The sequence below is a fragment of the Salvelinus namaycush genome, chromosome 17, assembly GCF_016432855.1.
Source record: "Salvelinus namaycush isolate Seneca chromosome 17, SaNama_1.0, whole genome shotgun sequence".
In the NCBI taxonomy this organism is placed as follows: Eukaryota; Metazoa; Chordata; class Actinopteri; order Salmoniformes; family Salmonidae; genus Salvelinus; species Salvelinus namaycush.
In genome coordinates, this window is record NC_052323.1 from 32,111,161 (window position 1) to 32,133,399 (window position 22,239).

The window sequence follows — 22,239 nt, forward strand, 5'->3', positions numbered from 1 at the left end:
CGATGTTCCAAAAACAGGGTTCCTCCTGTGAATTCCTTTAGATGCAACTTTGCCTTTTAAAGCAAATGACACCTTTTAGCACAAGGCTCCTTACGGATTAAAAGTCCAACAGAGCCTTTCTTATGTGTTCTCTTCTACAGTATATTACAGTGCATAGTCTTTTATGTTGCCCTTGAGTACGCAGGGTTGACTGTGTTTTCAGTTAGCCTAGCATCTATCATCCTTAGAGATCTTTAGAGAATGTGGCCTTTAGCTCCCCATGCTAAGTGTGGGATAGCATGAGAGGAATTATTTAACAGGAGCTGTGGAACTGGAGCCATAATATACTCTGAGATAGCAACAAGGTCTTGAACTTGAAATCAGCCAGGATAGTCTAAACATTGAATTTTTCACCATTCGATTTTCTCCACTCCCTCATTGAATACTCCTGACACACCGATGTCCTCACATTCTGTTTCATGCAGAACCAGTCATAATATGTCCCTTAGACTAAGGCACAACATCCAAGCCAAAACATTTCAATTCAATAACCACCCATGTCTTTCATACAAACTGAAGTAATTTCCTGGTAGGGTTTGATGCATTCTGTTCCATGTTGGTGAGTGAGAAAAATCAGAAAGCAATTATTACCTGTTCAGCTACAGGACCTGCAGGCCTTCCTCCGACATCAACCCTCCGTCTGCCACGATCCTCCACCTAACATTCAACGAGAGAGAAAAAAAGATTTGATAACGTCAAGGTTTCTGACTTAGGAAATCCAAAGACTGAATCCTGGTAAAAAAACTAAAATATTCAGTGTCTAGCTGACTTGCATAAGGCTCTTAACCCTCCTCTTTTAAATATTTAACCATGAAAATCAGTCCACATGACTCTCAAAGGCCCTGATAGAGTGCGTGACAGAATCAAAAGTGTGCAAGGAGTTCTTCCCCCCTGGGTTAACACAGAATGGGTTAAAAACCTTCTCCAGATCATGTTAAACGGTACACACTGAGGATGAGGATGAGGAGGCAGAAGCCCATGTAAGCTACAGCACAGACAGGCAGACAGGAGGAGAGAGCAGCACAGACAGGCAGACAGGAGGAGAGAGAGCAGCACAGACAGGCAGACAGGAGGAGAGAGAGCAGCACAGACAGGCAGACAGGAGGAGAGAGAGCAACACAGACAGGCAGACAGGAGGAGAGAGAGCAGCACAGCCAGGCAATCAGCCCTACTGACCATCTGGAATAAATTAGTAGCCGGGCCACTTTCCAAGATTCTGCCTAAACTCATTAGAACTGCCTTCTGCATTGCACTCACCAAGAGAAACACATGCATGGAGCCCGTCAACTTACACACATAGTCTAAGTCCCAAATGGTACCCTATTTCCTATATAATGCACTACTTTTGACCAGAGACCCTTGGGGAATAGGGAATACAGGGAAAAGGGTACCATTTGAGACACATAATGTATACAGCATGGATCATGATTCAGGGGCTATTGCTCAGCTCATGGTGCGGTGCACAGACTCCAAACCACCTCACACCTTAATGATCCCTCTGAACACCTTAATGATCCTTCTGAACACCTCGATGATCCCTCTGAACACCTTAATGATCCCGCTGAACACCTCAATGATCCCTCTGAACACCTCGATGATCCCTCTGAACACCTCGATGATCCCTCTGAACACCTCAATGATCCCTCTGAACACCTCAATGATCCCTCTGAACACCTCAATGATCCCTCTAAACACCTTAATGATCCCTCTGAACACCTCAATGATCCCTCTGAACACCTTAATGATCCCTCTGAACACCTCGATGATCCCTCTGAACACATCGATGATCCCTCTGAACACCTCAATGATCCCTCTGAACACCTTAATGATCCCTCTGAACACCTCGATGATCCCTCTGAACACCTTAATGATCCCTCTGAACACCTCAATGATCCCTCTGAACACCTTAATGATCCCTCTGAACACCTCGATGATCCCTCTGAACACCTCAATGATCCTTCTGAACACCTCAATTATCCCTCTGAACACCTTAATGATGCCTGCAATAAACCCACACCTATTGCCATTTCATCTACTGTTCTGTTCTGCAGTCAGGCAGGTGTGGCTCATTCAGAGCCAGCGAACTGTGAGAGATTAATTAACCGAGTGTTTGAATTAAACAGACTAATTAAAGTTCTCAGAACGACATGACAGTTCCCTCTACCTTGGCTATAGGATGCTGTAATTGTCACTGACTTCTCGCCATGGCGCTCAGCCTAGCTCCAACTTCAAATCATGGGAAATGTTAACACAGCAGAAAAAGGGGGAGTCATTTCATTATTTTCTTTCAGGATGGTCCCACAGGCAATTTCTTTCTGTGATCTTCCATAGAGTTTCCAACCATCAGTGGATTTAAATGCTAGCTTGGTGGATTTAATCACCAATGGGCTGAAAACTGAAACAGGTGGAAGTGCTGTGTCAACACCTTTCATTCCAAATGCATATAAGCAGTTTTTGTAGAGGAACATGTATAAAATGTTAACTTGCACCTGGATTAAAAATGCATTGACCTTGTCACAAGGAATCTTTCAGAGCAGTTAACTGACTAAACAAAGTGGGTCCTGTCCCACTGAACAGTGTTATGTAATGTGTTATGAGACACAACCATGTTAAAATGTTCAGACTTCAGACACAGATTATGTATGGACCTAAAATGTCTACCGAGACTGTAGAATCTAGATCATATTGGCCCATGACGATGCCGTCTGAATTCCAGGACCTTACAGCTTGTAGCAGACTACTTACAGGGAAACAACTAATACAGTGTTATTACACACGAATCAAAATATTCAGAATCCTCCTCAGGTATTGGGTACAAAAGACCATCTAATCAGTACATACTTTTTGGGCTTCTGCCTATCACGTGGAGCAATGTGGGCAGATAAGAATTAAGCAGGTAGGGGGTCTACTACTTAGAGCATTGTGCTTTTGACGGGGGTAAAATTTACCAGCTACCTGTCTCTTGTCACTTCTCTTGTTCCTCTCATCCAATAGACCTCTGTCATTAGCTTCAGTCTCCTCCCTCCATAGCATCTCCTGTAGCTCTGGCCATTGGAACCCAGAATCCTGCAGCTGCTTCCTCTGTTGCTGTAACACAACAACAACACCACAACGCCACTGAACATGGTTTTACCTCAACTTCATTCAACACAACAGAATGTTTCCTCTGCAAATAGTCAGTGAGACATCACAGTCCAACACGGCACATGACATCACTTTCTAGCCATCTGTACGGCACTATACATCAACAGCAAACACTACAGAACATACCATTTCTGTGCATTCAGACCTAATACGACATACGTTATTTGTCTTTTGTGCAAAGCAAACCACACAGGAGCATCACTCCTGAACGCAATCCCTCCGTATTTGGAAAAAACAACAAAATACTCTATATTGTTCTATAAGACAATTATTTGGTTTGTTCAACACTAAACAGTCCTTCTCATTTGAGCCAAACAAACAACAGGAGAGAGAAAGAGAGAGAGAAATAGAGAGAAAGCCCGCCAAATCTCTAGCCAGCCAAGCTCATTTGCTGGCTGGGCAGCAGGCATTTGGCTCTGCTGCTCTGTTGGAGACGGCTGCTGAGAGGAGTGTTTCAACTAAAGAGTGTCTCTCACGTCCTCCAGCCTCCTGCGCTGCTCCTTCTGCTGGTGGATCCTCTTCTGCCTCTCGGCCAGCAGCTGCTGTTTGTACCTCTCCTGGTCCCGGAGCTGCTGCTGCAGGACCTGCTGCTGTCGCTGGGCTTCTGACCAGTTCTTCTTCTCCTGCTGCAGACGCAGGAACTCTCTTCTCAGAGTGGACTCCCCCGGCAGGTTCACTATGGAGCTAGAGTGATAGGACAGAGAGGGTAGCCGAAGAGCAGGGCACAGAGTCAGTGATGGGCAGGAGGAGTGAGGAGGCACATGGATTTATTGCTAGGAGTACACACACGCACGCACGCACGCACGCACGCACGCACGCACGCACGCACGCACGCACGCACGCACGCACGCACACACACACACACACACACACACACACACACACACACACACACACACACACACACACTTGGGGGTATATACGGACTGGGATACACAGGGACACATACTGTACTGTCCACAGCAGAAAATATATATTTTTATAGTTACTGCCATATGGCGCCCTGTCCAGCTAAGCGAAAAGAAGCAGAGCATCTGGTGTCTTCATTGACAAGCCCATGCGTTCACACATTGTGCACTCTCAGACGAATATCCTCTATGACAGTTCTCAGGCCTGCATTACATAAACAGTAGAGCTTGGACTTCATAGAGGGGATCAGCTGGCTGTTCGATGGACCCAGTAGAGCTTGGACTCTAGCTTCACAGAGGGGGTCAGCTGGCTGTTCGATGGACCCAGTAGAGCTTGGACTCTAGCTTCACAGAGGGGATCAGCTGGCTGTTCGATGTACCCAGTAGAGCTTGGACTCTAGCTTCACAGAGGGGGTCAGCTGGCTGTTCGATGGACCCAGTAGAGCTTGGACTCTAGCTTCACAGAGGGGGTCAGCTGGCTGTTTGATGGACCCAGTAGAGCATGGACTCTAGCTTCACAGAGGGGGTCAGCTGGCTGTTTGATGGACCCAGTAGAGCTTGGACTCTAGCTTCACAGAGGGGATCAGCTGGCTGTTCGATGGACCCAGTAGAGCTCGGACTCTAGCTTCACAGAGGGGGTCAGCTGGCTGTTCGATGGACCCAGTAGAGCTTTGACTCTAGCTTCACAGAGGGGGTCAGCTGGCTGTTCGATGGAGCCAGTAGAGCTTGGACTCTAGCTTCACAGAGGGGGTCAGCTGGCTGTTCGATGGAGCCAGTAGAGCTTGGACTCTAGCTTCACAGATGGAGTCAGCTGGCTGTTCAATGGACCCAGTAGAGCATGGACTAGCTTCACAGAGGGGATCAGCTGGCTGTTCGATGGACCCAGGCGTGACGCCAGAGCTAGTGTTTGACCTTCTTTACAGTGTTAACGCTGTGTCATCATACCTGGGTTCACCTTCCTCTTCGTTAATCTCCTCCTCCTCATCCTCACTGCCGCTGTATTCATACTCTGGGCTCTCTGTGGACAACATGTGACCAGAGTATATTTTAGACATGAGGGATGCATGCAATCTCAATGATACAGTACATTATGCACATAACTATACAGTGCCTACGGAAAGTATTCAGACCCTTTGACTTTTCCCACATTTTGTTACGTTACAGCCTTATTTTAAAATGTAGTAAATAAATAAAAATCCTCAGCAATCTACACACAATACCCTACAATGACAAACTGAAAACATGTTTTTAGACATTTAGGAAATGTATTCAAAACATATTCAGACCCTTTGCTATGAGACTCGAAATTGAGCTCAGGTGCATCCTGTTTCCATTGATCATCCTTGAGATGTTTCTACAACTTGATTGGAGTCCACCTGTGGTAAATTCAATTGATTGGACATGATTTGGAAAGGCACACACCTGTCTATAAGGTCCCACAGTTGACAGTGCATGTCAGAGCAAAAACCAAGCCATGAGGTCGAAGGAATTGTCCGTATAGCTACAAGACAGGATTGTGTTGAGGTACAGATCTGGGGAAGGGTACCAAAAAATGTCTGCAGCATAGAAGGTCCACAATAACACAGTAGCCTCCATCATTCTTCAATAGAAGTAGTTTTGAACCACCAAAACTCTTCCTAGAGCTGGCCAAATTGAGCAATCGGGGGAGAAGGGTCTTGGTCAGGGAGGTGACCAAGAACCTGATGGTCCCTCTGACAGAGCTCTAGAGTTCCTCTGTGGAGATGGGAGAACCTTCCAGAAAGAAAACCATCTCTGCATCACTCCACCAATCAGGCCTTTATGGTAGAGTGGCCAGATGGAAGCGACTCCACAGAAAAGGCAAATGATAGCCACTAGGAGTTTGCCAAAAGGCACCTAAAGACTCTCAAGACCATGAGAAAAAATATTCTCTGGTCTGATGAAACCAAGATTGAACTCTTTGGCCTGAATGCCAAGAGTCACGTCTGGGGGAAACCTGGCACCATCCCTACGGTGAAGCATGGTGGTGGCAGCATCATGCTGTGGGGATGTTTTTCAGCGGCAGGGACTGGGAGACTTGTCAGGATCGAGGCAAAGATTAACGGAGCAATGTACAGAAAGATCCTTGATGAAAACCTGCTTCAGCGTGCTCAGGACCTCAGACTGGGGCGAAGGTTCATCTTCCAACAGGACAACGACCCTAAGCACTCAGCCAAGACAACACAGCAGTGGCTTCGGGACAAGTCTCTGAATGTCCTTGAGTGGCTCAGCCAGAGCCCGGATCGAACACCTCTGGAGACACCTGAAAAGAGCTGTGCAGCAACGCTCCCCATCCAACCTGACAGAGCTTGAGAGGATCTGCAGAGAAAAATGGGAGAAACTCCCCAAATACAGGTGTGCCAAGCTTGTAGCGTCATACCCAAGAAGAGTGGCGCAGCGGTCTAAGGCACTGCATCTCAGTGCAAGAGGCGTCAATACAGAATCCACGCTGTATCACATCCAGCCGTGATTGGGAGTCCCATAGCGAGGCACACAATTGGCCCAGCGTTGTCCGGGTTTGGCCGGGGTAGGCCATCATTGTAAATAAGAATTTGGGTCTGAATACCTTCCGAAAGCACTGTATATACAAGGATGAACAACGAGGTGGTTATTCTGTACAGTACAACAGGCTCACACATACTGTAACTTTCCCACAGTCAGCTAGTTCCTCCTCTCTCACCATCTAAGCAGGGAAAACATCAATTACAGTAAAACAACCCAATGTCTCCTCTCCAGGTGTCTCCTGCAGTTTACCCACATGGAACTAAAACTAGTCATGAACAGTCTCACTTCCTTTTCTTCAGCTGGATTCCATTCCAAAACGCTTGTCAAAATGACTAAATAGTTCAGCATGTTAAATTACGCTCATTCTTCCTTCTGAACCCTCACAAGTGTTTGTGAATTACACTGAGAAAGAATAAGAAAGAGAGAGATTATGACAGAGAGAGAGAAATAGAGAGAGAGAGAGAGAGAGAGAGAGAGAGAGAGAGAGAGAGAGAGAGAGAGCGAGAGAGGAAGGAGAGGAAAGAGTGGGCTGGCCAAAGAAAATGGGCATCTGTTTCTAATTCCCAGTCAAACTTTAGTAGGTTATGAAAACAGGGTAACGACTGAGTGTTTCTGCTGTGTTTGGAGCCGCCGCTATCAGCGTCTCATTCGCTCTCACTAAAGGTTTGGTTCTGCTCTAAAAGGTCATTTCACTGTCTGTCTGAACAGTTAAGCAGAACGCCAACCAACCAACGAACGGCACGAGGCCTAGGAAACTGCCATTTCGCTTTCGAGGTCGAAGCCTAGAGTTTCTGTGGGCTCAGGGAGACGATGTCATTATGTGGCGTGAGGAGGAAGACGGAGGGAGGGAGGTCGCTGATGGTGTGGTGCAGTCTGGGAGATGATTAAACACGGCCTCCTCTGAGGGCGCATTCCTCTCACATGACACGAGTGTGCAGTCTCACTGTGAGAGGCTGACAAGAAGCAGTCCTGCTTCTGCCTCTAAACCCAATAGCCACCACATTACCAGTGGATAATAGAACCTGTCAAGCTGATGACAGTAATACAGTAGCCTCTCACTAGGCTTAGAGGAATTAAACACTAGGAAAGGATTGAGGATCAAAATGCCTTTTTACTGCCACTTTAACTGTCGCTGCCAGTATGACTAAGAATAACAAGGCCAAAAAGGCACCCCATGGTTGTTGGCAGTGCAAAGTATCATACAGCACTAAAGCTTGCGTGCCAGTCTCAGCAACTGTTGAGTGACACTAGGTGATCTCTGCTATCCTGTAATGACAACATGGCCTCACCTTTATCTCTCTTCTTCCTGGTTCTGTCCAGGTGGTCTTTGAGCATGATGCGGACCTGTCGTTCGTTGGGCAGGTCTTTGATGAACGAGTGCCTTAGGAGGGTTTCTGTAGCGGGACGATGGAGGTAGTTCTTCACCAGACAGCTCTCCACAAAGGTCATTAACTTCTTGGACCTGGTGAGGACACAGGGCCACAACATGCTCAGGCAGTGTCCAAGATCGCAACCTAACCCCTGTAGTATGGAGTGCACTACTGTTGGCCAGATCCTCATAGGCTATAGGGAATAGGGTGTCATTTCAGACAGCCTCAATGTATTCTGCCACGCATGAACCCAACTTTATTAAATTAATATTGAATAAACAAACACAATGCTTCATGCATTATGAAATGCATTATGCAAGGGTTGCTGAGGACATGTGAACTGGAAGACAAAAGTTTCTCTACCTTCCCTTCCCATTGTATCTAAAAAGCCTAATTTCAGACTCCTGCATGCGGTCAAACTGTTACTGTAGGGGTTTGTCTTCTCACACTATGATGCTAAAATTATAAACAGGAACGTGACAATCAACCATATGTGCTCAGCCTAAACTAATGCTACAGTATACAACAAAAAGTGACATACGGGGTAAGGAAGGGACATTGTATTGCAGCAGTTTTGTTGGCAGTAATGTTATTGGAGCTAGCTAAGCAAGGGTAAAAGGTGAAGGAAGGCGGAGGAAGGCTTGATGAGTTTTGGACACTGGGGAAAACATTCCTGCTGTGTTGTTGATGCTCTGTGGGGTGTGAGAGTGGTGTCTCTGAGGGAGAGAGGCAGAGTGGTGTCTCTAAGGCAGAGAGGCATCGTGGTGTCGCTAAGGGAGGCAGAGTGGTGTCTCTAAGGGAGAGAGACAGAGTGGTGTTTCTAAGAGAGATAGGCATCATGGTGTCTCTAAGGAAGCAGAGTGGTAGCGAGACAGATTGTTGTCTCTAAGGGAGAGAGGCAGAGTGGTGTCTCTAAGGGAGAGAGACAGAGTGGTGTCTCTAAGGGAGAGAGACAGAGTGGTGTTTCTAAGGGAGATAGGCATCATGGTGTCTCTAAGGAAGCAGAGTGGTAGCGAGACAGATTGTTGTCTCTAAGGGAGAGAGGCAGAGTGGTGTCTCTAAGGGAGAGAGACAGAGTGGTGTTTCTAAGGGAGAGAGACAGAGTGGTGTTTCTAAGGGAGATAGGCATCATGGTGTCTCTAAGGAAGCAGAGTGGTAGCGAGACAGATTGTTGTCTCTAAGGGAGAGAGGCAGAGTGGTGTCTCTAAGGGAGAGAGACAGAGTGGTGTCTCTAAGGGAGAGAGACAGAGTGGTGTCTCTAAGGGAGAGAGGTAGAGTGGTGTCTCTAAGGGAGAGAGGCAGAGTGGTGTCTCTAAGGGAGAGAGGCAGAGTGGTGTCTCAGAGGGATGGAGCAGAGTGGTATCTCTAAGGGATGGAGGCAGAGTGGTGTCTCTGAGGGAGGCAGAGTGGTGTCTCTAAGGGATGGAGGCAGAGTGGTATCTCTAAGGGATGGAGGCAGAGTGGTATCTCTAAGGGAGGGAGGCAGAGCGGTGTCTCTGAGGGAGGCAGAGTGGTGTCTCTGAGGGAGGCAGAGTGGTGTCTCTGAGGGAAGGAGGCAGAGTGGTGTCTCTGAGGGAGGGAGGCAGAGTGGTGTCGCTAAGAGAGAGAGCTGTCTTTCTTACCATTTCTTTGATTTGAGCTTGGGGGGCAGGTTGCGAGGAATGAGGAACAGGGCTCTCATGGGATGCATGTCACACAAGGCTGGGGACAGAGACAGACAGAGAAACTATGGTTGCGTCCCAAATGGCACCATATTCCCTTTTTTTGCACTACTTTTAACCAGGGCCTCTTGTCAAAAGTAGTGCACTATGTAGGGAATAGTGTGCTGTTTAGAATGCACAGACAGAAAGTGGACCGAGGTTATGAGAGGCCCCATTGTGCCACAATCACATGGCAGGGGATGGAAGAAGTGTTCCGCAGTGTTGTCAATGTTAGGATACAGTCCTGTCCTGTTACACTCAGCCTGAAAAATGTATACAGTACCAGTCAAAAGTTTGGACACATCTACGGATTCCAGGGGTTTTCTTTATTTTTACTATTTACTATGTGCCTGTTAAAAGTTAATTTGTGGAATTTCTTTCCTTCTTAATGCGTTTGAGCCAACAAGTTGTGTTGTGACAAGGTAGGGGTGGTATACAGAAGATAGCCTTATTTGGTAAAAGACCAAGTCCATATTATGGCAATAAAAGCTCAAATAAGCAAAGAAAAACGACAGTCCATCATTACTTTAAGACATGAAGCTCAGTCAAAGTTTCTTCAAGTGCAGTCACAAAAACCATGAAGCGCTATGATGAAACTGGCTCTCATGAGGACGGCCACAGGAAAGGAAGACCCAGAATTACCTCTGCTGCAGAGGATGAGTTCATTAGAGTTAACTGCCTCAGAAATCGGCAATAAACTGCACCTCAGATTACACCTCACAGAGTTCAAGTAAAAGACACATTTCAACATCAACTGTTCAGAGGAGACTGCATGAATCAGGCCTTCATGGTCGAATTGCTGCAAAGAAACCACTACTAAAGGACACCAATAATAAGAAGAGACTTGCTTGGGCCAAGAAACACGAGCAATGGACATTAGACCGGTGGAAATCTGTCCTTTGGTCGGATGAGTCCAAATTTGAGATTTCTGGTTCCAACCGCCGTGTCTTTGTGAGACGCAGAGTAGGTGAACGGATCATCTCCGCATGTGTGGTTCCCACCGTGAAACATGGAGGAGGAGGTGTGATGGTGTGGGGGTGCTTTGCTGGTGACACTGTCAATTATTTATTTAGAATTCAAGGCACAATTAACCAGCATGGCTACCACAGCATTCTGCAGCGATACGCCATCTCATCTGGTTTACGCTTAGTGGGACTATCATTTGTTTTTCAACAGGACAATGACCCAACACACCTCCAGGCTGTGTAAGGGCTATTTTACCAAGAAAGAGAATGATGGAGTGCTGCATCAGATTACCTGGCCTCCACAATCCCCCGACCTCAACCCAATTGAGATGGTTTAAGATGAGTTGGACCGCAGAGTGAAGGAAAAGCAGCCAACAAGTCCTCAGCATATGTGGGAACTCCTTTAAGACTGTTGGAAAAACATTCCAGGTGAAGCTGGTTGAGAGAATGCCAAGAGTGTACAAAGCTATCATCAAGGTGGCTACTTTGAAGAATCTCAAATTGAAAATGTATTTTGAATTGTTTAACACTTTTTTGGTTACTACATGATTGCATATGTGTTATTTCATAGTTTTGATGCCTTTACTATTATTCTACAATGTAGAAAATAGAGGTCGCCCGATTATGATTTTTTCAACGCCGATACCGATACCGATTATTGGAGGACCAAAAAAGCCAATACCGATTAATCAGCCGATTTTTATTTATTTATTTGTAATAATGACAATTACAACAACACTGAATGAACACTTATTTTAACTTAATATAATACATCAATAAAATCAATTTAGCCTCAAATAAATAATGAAACATGTTCAATTTGGTTTAAATAATGCAAAAACAAAGTGTTGGAGAAGAAAGTAAAAGTGCAATATGTGCCATGTAAGAAAGCTAACGTTTAAGTTCCTTGCTCAGAACATGAGAACATATGAAAGCTGGTGGTTCCTTTTAACATGAGTCTTCAATATTCCCAGGTAAGAAGTTTTAGGTTGTAATTATTATAGGAATTATAGGACTATTTCTCTCTATACCATTTGTATTTCATTAACCTTTGACTGTTGGATGTTCTTATAGGCACTTTAGTATTGCCAGTGTAACAGTATAGCTTCCATCCCTCTCCTTGCTCCTACCTGGGCTCGAACCAGGAACACATCAACAACAGCCACCCTCGAAGCAGCGTTACCCATGCAGAGCAAGGGGAATAACTACTCCAAGTCTCAGAGCGAGTGACGTTTGAAACGCTATTAGCGCACACCCCGCTAACTAGCTAGCCAATTCACATCGGTTACACCAGCCTAATCTTGGGAGTTGATAGGCTTGAAGCACAGCGAAGAGCTTCTGGCAAAATGCAGAAAAGTGCTGTTTGAATGAATGCTTACGAGCCTGCTGCTGCCTACCACCGATTTCCGATTGTTATGAAAACTTGAAATCGTCCCTAATTGATCGGCCATTCCGATTAATCGGTCGACCTCTAGTAGAAAATAGTAAAAATAAAGACACACTCTTGAATGAGTAGGTATGTCCAAACTTTTGACTGGCACTGAATATTTATTGATACAATTTTGGGGAGAAAAAATGTATATTTCACAAAAGTAGTACACGGGGCCTTTATCAGTCCTGCATTAGCAGACCAATATAGCATCTGCAGCGCGGGCAAACTCACAGCTAATGCAACAAAACTCAAACTACAACATTGTACAGGATACAGGATACAACAAATGCTTAAAAGAAAATAAACCATATAATTACAGCAGAGCATATTAGCCATGGACTAGAAAACCCTCCTGCTATAAGATGTGGAGGAGAAAGAGAAGATTGCTGAGATTGTAATGTGTATGGACAGGAGAGAAGGGAGGAGGGTAACACTTACGTGGTGCTCCTTCAGCCATCTCCAGAGCTGTGATTCCCAGAGACCACAGGTCACTCTATAGGGAGTCATCCAGTCAGAGCCATTTCAGATTCACACAACAGAAATACAGACAGAAATACATAAAGCACACACACACACACACACACACACACACACACACACACACACACACACACACACACACACACACACACACACACACACACACACACACACACACACACACACACACACACACACACACACACACACACACACACACACACACACACACACAGACAAACACAAATAAACACACGCCCTCCCCCCACCCCCACATACACATACACATTCACGCACGCAAAAACAGCATTTCCAGCAGAGATTGGCTCCCTTTTACCCTGTAGTCGTAGGTTGAGTCTGGGTTCTCGTCACAGGCAATGACCTCAGGGGCCATCCAGTACGGAGTCCCAATAAAGGTGTTCCTCCTCCCTATCGTCCTGTCCAGCTGAGCACTCACCCCAAAGTCAACTGGCAAAGACAAGACACTGTGTTTGAACAGTTTAAACCACACCCACAAGGGAACAGCAGGCAAATACTGAAGTGACAGTGACAAATCCTTTCCACTGTGGCTATGTGGGATGTGAGTTGAACTTTGACCCTGTCTCCTTGTCCTTACCTAGCTTGACCTCCGCATTCTCAGTCAGCAGCACGTTCTGGCCTTTGATGTCACGGTGAATGACGTGGTGTGAGTGGAGGTGAGACAGGCCCTGTGTTGACACACACATACACACACGCACAATGTCAGGACACCACACACAAACAAACACACATGCACGCACACACACACACACGCACACACACATCACATAATCTCTCTCTCTCTCAGAGCTTGGAAACAGGCACAGCGAGGAAGTGTACACTGCTTCAAAGGAGTTAAAAAAAATTCAGGATGTTTGTTTATTTAAGATAATGACTTCACAGTGTTCCACTGCTATCTCCCACGATGCCCTCTGCCCTGTGGGTCACCGTCTAGCCTAACTCTTAATGACCGTCCTGCCATAAATTTAGAAGAAAAAGCTCCTAATCCAAAACAATAACTCTCCTGCTACAATACGGCCGATATAGGATGAGACAAACTCTCTGAAGTGATTCTCAGGACCTTTATATTTCCCAGGGGTTTGGGGAGAACATCCTGGTTAAATGGCTTATCTCCAGTAGCAGTACTCACTCGGAGGACCTCCCTGCAGATGTAGGCGATCCAGTCCTCCTTTAGGCTGTTCCCTTTAGTCTTCTTCACTAGGTCAGTGACTGAGCCCGCCCCACAGTACTCCATCACCAGCTATACGGCAAGGTCAGACAGACAGACAGACAGACATACAGACAGACGCACGCACGCACGCACGCACGCACGCACGCACGCACGCACGCACGCACGCACGCACGCACACACACACACATACAGAGGAAATGGCTCAGACAGATGCCAGGCCACCAGCAGAACAGCACCCTTTAACACACGACTGTGGCTAGGCCTATAACACCGTCACATCCCACTATAGGCACACAGCACACAAGGAAAGGCAAAGATACAACTCATCATTTGTCATTTGATTATTGTTATCGGGAAATGTGTAGGAGTAGGACCCAGAGATTTTCCTGGTATTATTCATGGTGTCAGGAAAAACTCATGGCCCATGTTATGTTTTCTAGGACCATGTTTTTTGGTGTTATAGAACGTGTATGAGCTGTACATACATACAGCAATAGAGGCCTTCTTAAAGATGATGCATTACTGAGATACCATGATTGAAGTGAGGAGAATTCAACAGAGAGATGGAGAACAGCCACTCACCCAGAGCTGGTCATCCTGACCTGCACGACTCTTCTTCACAAAGGCACCATAGTATGTAGCTATATTCCTATGATGGGAATATGTCTTCAACATATTAATCTCTAATTTGATTTCCTCTTCTTCTTCCTGTACACAAAAAAGGATATTACATTTTTTTTTAAATTAAACTTGACAACGGAAAACAGCAGGCCGTAATGCAGCCAAACCAAAACCCAGGGAGTGAACCCCTGCTTCTCTTGCTGCCCCTGCACAGAACAGTTACAGTTGACTTTTAAGACAAAATTCAAATTAAACTGAGCTGGCAGATTTGTGCTGGGCTCGCCATACTGGTGAGATGTGCTGTTAGCCTCTCTGGACCCACGGGCCTGCCAACACACATGGCAATCAACAGCAGTGGTGATGTCATCACTGGCTCAGTCACTACCAATTATGGAGTGTGGGTTTGGAGTCCATTTTAGCATTCATGTTTACATTGCATGGGGCCCTAAGGATATGTTAAATGATTTGTTTCTTCCCATATGCTCCACTGACAGACCCTCACTAAGGCTAAGGGAGGGCTCATGTAGCGTAGCATGTCTTTGGTGTGGAGATAGAAACAGACAGCTTCTCCTTAAGCAATAGTGTGTGTCAGGGGCCTAGACGGGATTTGTTTTGTGTGTGAAGCCTTGGAAAAGCATGATGACACACGTATGCATTGCATTTCCATTCCCAGGGTTTTTCATAGTGTAGTATAGTCAACGGACTGCAACATGACACTGTCTTCCCTGCCAGGAAAACCACAACACCCCCATGCTTCTGGACAGAATATTATAGATTTGCTTTGACTTGGTTAAACATTTACTGTTGACTAGTTCATTCCAGATTTACAGGGGCTGATAGCTTGTCTGGTTTGTTTAACAATAACGAAAATAATTACAGGATTATAAATGTGTTGTTTTCTGTACCAATACACAGACTTAACAACCAATACACAGACTTAACAACCAGTACACACCAGAAATAGACTGCTATATAATAAAATGAGGGAATTTATCTTCTCTATAACTTCTCCCTGAACGGTAGCAGTACAACATAAGAGGTTTAAATGGGGAAACCACGCAGTTTCTCTCTCTATTCTTGCCTCACAAAAGGCCTCCCTGCTCCTGTCTCCTGACCCCGAGAGACACAGCAGCTCCATTCAACATAGGCATTTGACCCCTCATAGAGCTGAGTAATCTCTCTTAAATAATGCTACCTCTCTATCCTGGAAAGGGAGACAACCACATGCCTTAACTGAACCTTCCTTTCCCTTTAAATCAAACCAGGAACAAGAGGAGAGGAAATTCCTACTAGGAAAGGACCCGGCACAGACGCTCTCTGTACAGAACAATGTCTCAATCCCCAGGAGGGTTTGAGGCGAGTGACCGGGCCGCGACTGGGGCCTGGGTCTGGGCTGAGGCCAGGCAGCCTGAATAGTGGGAGATAATGGAGGGGGAGCGAGGGAAGGGGAGTGAGGGTGAGCGATGGGAGGTTTTGGATGTGTTTTCAGGGAGAGGCCCTGGGCCTTCAGAGAGGGGCTATTCAGTTGTACAGGAAATCTCGTGCTAGTATCTCTCAGGGCAGATAGACAATACAAGATTGGCAGGGAAAGGGAAAAGGCTGAAGAGAGATAGCGAGAGAGGGGGGGGGTTATCTTCGCTGCTTAAACACCTTGGGGTGCAAATTGGTGAACTGGGCTTTTTAAACACACCTCAGCATTGCAGATATCCAGGCTGTACCACAACCGGCCGTGATTGGGAGTACCATAGGTCGGCGCACAATTGGTCCAGCCTCATCCGTCATTGTAAATAACAATTTGTTCTCAACTGACTTGCCTAGTTAAATAAAGGTTAAGTAAAATACATTTAAAAAATCCTTTACGTGTTAGGAAGATACAACACCTGTCATATCAGCAAGCAATGCAAGGCTTATCTTATTAAAACACAGATATTGAATAACTTAATATCAGTTTTAATGTTATGTATTGATGAATATACATTTGAAACTGTGTCTTATATTCTCTATTGAGTGAGTAGTGAAATAATAATTTGTTATCATGCAGTGTGTTGATGTTACGGCTCTCGTCGAAAGGAGTGGACCAAAGCGCAGTGTGGAAAGTGTTCATGATTTTTATTGTCAAAAAACACATAACCAAAGTGAAAACGAAAGCGCACAGTTCTGTCAGGTACAGACACGAAACAGAAAACAAGATCCCACAACCTAATGGTGGGAAAAAGGGCTGCCTAAGTATGATCCCCAATCAGAGACAACGATAGACAGCTGCCTCTGATTGGGAACCACACTCGGCCAAAAACAAAGAAACAGAAAACATAGAATGCCCACCCAAATCACACCCTGACCTAACCAAATAGAGGAATAAAAAGGCTCTCTAAGGTCAGGGCGTGACAGTTGAACTTAAGTCACTCTAGGACAAACATCATTTCAGATTGCACTGCAGAGACTGTCTGATGCTGTTTATCCTCCCTCAACTCTCAAAACTCAGATCTTAGTTTAAAATGTGCCTCAAAACGAAAAAAAAAAAAAAACAAGATTTAATTAAATCTTTGGCCATGTACACTTTGTGCTATTGTAATAACGCTCCGCTTTGTTCTCGTTGCAGGCCAGGAGGGCCAACTCAATCAAGTACGCAGTGTCATCACCAGGTAGCTTTATTGCCCTGAGGGAATGAGATGATTGAACTTTCCCTGAACAAACATGGCTCCCAGTGTTCTCACCTCCTGATTGACAGCTCAGGATATAATAACCTTTGGTGCGCTGTGTTAACCGGGCCTCATTTGCATTTCTAAAATAAAACACCTCCTTTGAAGGGAAACTCTGATCTGAGTTTGATGTGATGAAACCTTTGGGGTCCCCTCCTCAGCCCCTCCTTGCCTCTTTGACTCGGCAGAGTGGCAGTCACACGGCTGTGGCCTTCCCTGCATACAGCATTTCTGGGTGGCTTTGACGGGCAGGGAGGAAGGGATGGAGACAGGAACCAGGAAGTAGCTGTCTTACCTCTGTCACGTCCATGACCTTGATAGCAGCCAGCTGTCCTGTCTTCACATGTCGACCCTGTTGAGACACAAGGACAGTTAGGGGCACAGTTAGGGACAGAACAGCCATCGGCCGCCACTGATAGCTGAGACAATCAAGGACCCTCAGAGAGTTGAGTAAATTTGCTATTGTGACCCGAGAAGTAAAATATGGTATTTAGTGCATAGTCATTTAGGCTAATTGCATAAACGTTATGCAGTAGTTAAGCTTATTGTTGAGAAAATAACTAAATTTTATGAAAAATACTTTTTAAGATAAACACATCATTCAATACAGGGCAACAACCACACTAGTAACCACAACGGAAAGTCTAGTGTCTAAGACAATGTCTACCAGTCAGTTGAGGTGAATTGAGAGAGAGGAAAATTGATATATTTCTCCAACTGAGTATGGTAGCTGCGTCCATTTGAGCAGAAAAAGAGGGAAAGAAAGGTAGAAGAGCAGTGCTACATAAAAATATTAAACGTGTTGGAACCTGAGGAGCAGAAAAGTAGGTACAGCAACTGTTATTTGTGAAAAGTTTGCAGAGAAAATGGAACAAGGGCTGAACCGAGGCAGTACGTCTCACTAGACTGACCTCCATTGTTTGTTTATTTGAAAAATGGCTCATATCATCAACACAATTTACTGTTGTCTGCAGATTATCATGTACATATGGAAAGATTGAGTAGCTTGAAAATACCACAAAATGCTGTTATCCACCTCAGAACCCCCCCTCCCACCCATGAAATGCATATGAGTTAATATCCTATTTCCAAATCAGGAGTGCAGCGAGGGCCAATCAGATGGGCCAATCACATAATCAATACAATGCATTTAGCTGCCTCTCATGAACCAATAAGAGGCTTCTGTAACACTCTCCCTGACTGCAGCCATCTCGTCACAGCGCAGTGAGCTGAGGCAGATTAATGTTAGTCCGTCGCACTTTACTGTTATTTTGCGAATGAATTTGCCATTTTGACAGGTGCCATATATTTGAGTTTCTTATGCAGTGGAGTGAATGTAATGACTGTGGTTTTGTATTCTCCTCATGACAACAGACTATAGTCAAACCAAGAGAGCTCTTATCATCCAGTATATGACAGCGCAGTTTTGCTCTAGATGCTAGAATAATTTATCCTCCAGGAGAGAGGAATGATCCTGACCTTTCATATGTGACTATGCTCACCGACAGAATGTGATACGACTGCTCATCTGTAATACAGCGCATTTGTAGAAGATGGAGATAATTGAGAACAAGCTTAGTAGCTAGTTTCCCATGTTACAGACAGGCAATGCTGCTGTACAAAAAAAATAATACATTATTTTTTTAAAACATTCACTCAGCAAAGGTTAAAATTTTATTTATTTTATTTATCCGTTATTTTACCAGGTAAGTTGACTGAGAACACATTCTCATTTGCAGCAACGACCTGGGGAATAGTTACAGGGGAGAGGAGGGGGATGAATGAGCCAATTGTAAATTGTAAACTGGGGATTATTAGGTGACCGTGATGGTTGAGGGCCAGATTGGGAATTTAGCCAGGACACCGGGGTTAACACCCCTACTCTTACGATAAGTGCCATGGGATCTTTAATGACCTCAGAGAGTCAGGACACCCGTTTAACGTCCCATCCGAAAGACGGCACCCTACACAGAGCAGTGTCCCCAATCACTGCCCTGGGGCATTGGGATCTTTGTTTAGACCAGAGGAAAGAGTGCCTCCTACTGGCCCTCCAACACCACTTCCAGCAGCATCTGGTCTCCCATCCAGGGCCTGACCAGGACCAACCCTGCTTAGCTTCAGAAGCAAGCAAAATCACACATTCATGGATATGTACATTTATAACAACCAAGCAATTTATTGGAGATAGGACAACTGTGACCAACATCCCTTTAACAAAATAAGAGGACAGAATGCAGAAGCATATGTGTCTCTTTTGCCTCAGTGCATTTACACAAAGGTTTTTTTCTTACTTTGTCATTATGGATTACCTGTCTAAGCATTTTAAGTGTACACAAGGAGATCAAAGACTACCAATGCATTCAGTTGTATCCAGGAAGACAATTTCACACAGCTATACCAGGTGTGGACTACTCACTTCACCACAACACCACTATGCTCTCACAAGTCTGGTGTATTTGACCTTATTAACAAAAATGGAGAATGAGTGAAAATGCACAAGGAGAGAGAACACTTTTAATTCCCAAGATTCTCTATAATAAGGATATTGGAGATGTAGCTATCCATTATCTAGATACAAGCTACCCATCTTAAGTAGAGTTCTAATTCAACCTTGAAAACCCTGAACACATCAGGGAAAACCTAAAGAGAGTTTCTCCAATGGTAGCTTGCCAGTTTTGCTCCAATATATCCCAATGGCAATTGACAAGACACTCACTCATTCCATAAACGCAAGCTTGGGGAAAGGCATCAGTCACATAGTATTGTGCAGCTGCACTGTTACACAATATGCAAGTCTACGTAACCGCAGTCGTGCACATCCACAGAAATTTGGGATCCTTACTCACTCACATATCGATCCACAGATTGGCTTGAAATAAAACCCTAGACTGGGTTCAGTATTACTGCTACACTACCAGAAAAAAGGGTTCCAAAAGGGTTCTTCAGCTGTCCCCATAGGAAAACCTTTTTTTGGTTCCAGGTAGAAGAACACTTTTGGGTTTCAGGTAGAACCCTTTTAGGTTCCATGTATATCTGGAACTAAAAAAGGTTCTTCAAAGGATTCTCCTATGGGGACATCCCAATAACCCTTTTATGTTCTAGGTAGCATCTTTTTTTGTAAGAGTGTACTGTACATGTTGCAATAAAATATTAAAAAAACAAGCAAAAAGCAGTGCCTTTGAGTATAAGCATGTGTATTGCTATTTCCTATTATTGCCTGCCCACGTTATCTGTACGTACAGAACCAGTCAAAAGTTTAGACACACCTACTCAGCTTCATAAGGTAGTCACCTGGAATGCATTTCAATTAACAGGTGTGCCTTGTTAAAAGTTAATTTGTGGAATTTCTTTCCTTCTTAATGCGTTTGAGCCAATTAGTTGTGTTGTGACAAGGTAGGGGTGGTATACAGAAGATAGCTCTATTTGGTAAAAGACCAAGTCCATGTTATGGCAAGAACAGCTCAAATAAGCAAAGAGAAACGACAGTCCATCATTACTTTAAGACATGAAGGTCAGTCAATGCACAGTTTCTTCAAGTGCAGTAGCAAAAACCATCAAGCGCTTTGATGACACTGGCTCTCATGAGGACCGCCACAGGAAGGGAAGACCCAGAGTTACCTCTGCTGCAGAAGATAGGATCATTAGAGTTAACTGCACCTCATATTGCAGCACAAATAAATGCTCCACAGGGTTCAAGTAACAGACACATCTCTACATCAACTGTTCAGAGGAGACTGTGTTAATCACAGACAGTGTATTGCTGCAAAGAAGCCACTACTAAAGGACACCAATAATAAGAAGAGACTTGCTTGGGCCAAAAAACACGAGCAATGGACATTAGACCGGTGGAAATCTGTCCTGGTCTGATGAGTCTTAAAACCTCTTGACGCTAGGGGTCAGATTTTTTATTTTATTTTAAATAACGTTCCCAAGGTAAACAGACTATTTCTCAGGTCCAGATCGCAGAATATGCATATAATTTACAGATTAGGATAGAAAACACTCCAAAGTTTCCAAAACTGTCAAAATATTGTCTGTGAGTATAACAAAACTGATTCTGCAGGCGAAAACCTGAGGAAATCTAACCCGGAAGTGATTATTTTTGTAATTTTTGAATCTGTGTTTCCTTGCCCGTCTTTCTTCCATTTAAAGGGGTATCAACCAGATTCCTTTTCCAATGGCTTCATCAGGCTGTGACCAGGCTTTAGACATAGTTTCAGGCTTTTATTTTGAAAAATTAGCGAGATTTTTCAAAAGTAGTCAGGTGTCCTTTGATTAGTTCCTGCGCGCGAGAGGGGTAGCTCTCCATTTTCTTTCTCTCTTTTATTGAATAGGTTACGGTTCGGTTGAAATATTATCGATTATGTTTGTTAAAAACAACCTGAGGATTGATTATAAAAAACATTTGACATGTTTCTACGAACATTACGGATACTTTTTGGAATTTTCGTCGAATGGAACGAGGCTTTGGTTTTCTGAACATAACGCGCAACCCAAATGGCGTAAAAAAAAAAAAAAAAGTAATATTTATCGAACAAAAATAACATTTATTGTGTAACTGGGAGTCTCGTGAGTGCAAACATCCGAAGATTATCAAAGGTAAGTTATTAATTTTATTGCTTTTCTGACTTTCGTGACCATGCTAATTTGAGGCTAGCTGTTCTAGCATTGATTGATACACTCACAAAAGCTTGGATTGCTTTCGCTGCAAAGCATATTTTCAAAATCTGACACGATAGGTGGATTAACAACAAGCTAAGCTGTGTTTTGGTATATTTCAATTGTGATTGCATGATTATAAATATTTTTAGTAATATTTTGCGCCCTGCAATTCAGTGGTTGTTTAGGAAAATGATCCCGCTAAAGGGATCCGTAGCGCAGAGAAGTTAATTAGAGATTTCTGGTTCCAACCGCTGTGTCTCTGTGAGATGCAGAGTAGGAGAACGGATGATCTCCGCATGTGTGGTTTCCACCATGAAGCATGGAGGAAGAGGTGTGATGGTGTCGGGATGCTTTGCTGGTGACACTGTCTGTGATTTATTTAGAATTCAAGGCACACTTAAACAGCATGGCTATCACAGCATTATGTGTGTGCTGCATCAAATAACCTGGCCTGCACAATCACCTGACCTTTAACCCAATTGAGAT

At 44.6% G+C, this 22,239-nt stretch overlaps 1 protein-coding gene across 1 annotated transcript in view; it reads right to left on the reverse strand.

Moving 5' to 3' along the window:
• Window positions 1–22,239, reverse strand: part of LOC120062551 (mitogen-activated protein kinase kinase kinase kinase 4-like) — an 88,212-nt gene that overhangs the window by 42,837 nt on the left and 23,136 nt on the right. Inside the window, exons 3-14 of the mRNA XM_039012607.1 lie at window positions 17,387–17,443; window positions 14,354–14,479; window positions 13,730–13,840; window positions 13,178–13,268; window positions 12,899–13,029; window positions 12,520–12,574; window positions 9,607–9,685; window positions 7,899–8,076; window positions 5,037–5,107; window positions 3,660–3,867; window positions 2,995–3,126; window positions 631–696 (exon numbers count right to left, since the gene is read on the reverse strand). Coding sequence (XP_038868535.1) covers window positions 631–696; window positions 2,995–3,126; window positions 3,660–3,867; window positions 5,037–5,107; window positions 7,899–8,076; window positions 9,607–9,685; window positions 12,520–12,574; window positions 12,899–13,029; window positions 13,178–13,268; window positions 13,730–13,840; window positions 14,354–14,479; window positions 17,387–17,443 — 1,305 coding nt within the window. The remainder of the gene's footprint in view (window positions 1–630; window positions 697–2,994; window positions 3,127–3,659; window positions 3,868–5,036; window positions 5,108–7,898; window positions 8,077–9,606; window positions 9,686–12,519; window positions 12,575–12,898; window positions 13,030–13,177; window positions 13,269–13,729; window positions 13,841–14,353; window positions 14,480–17,386; window positions 17,444–22,239) is intronic.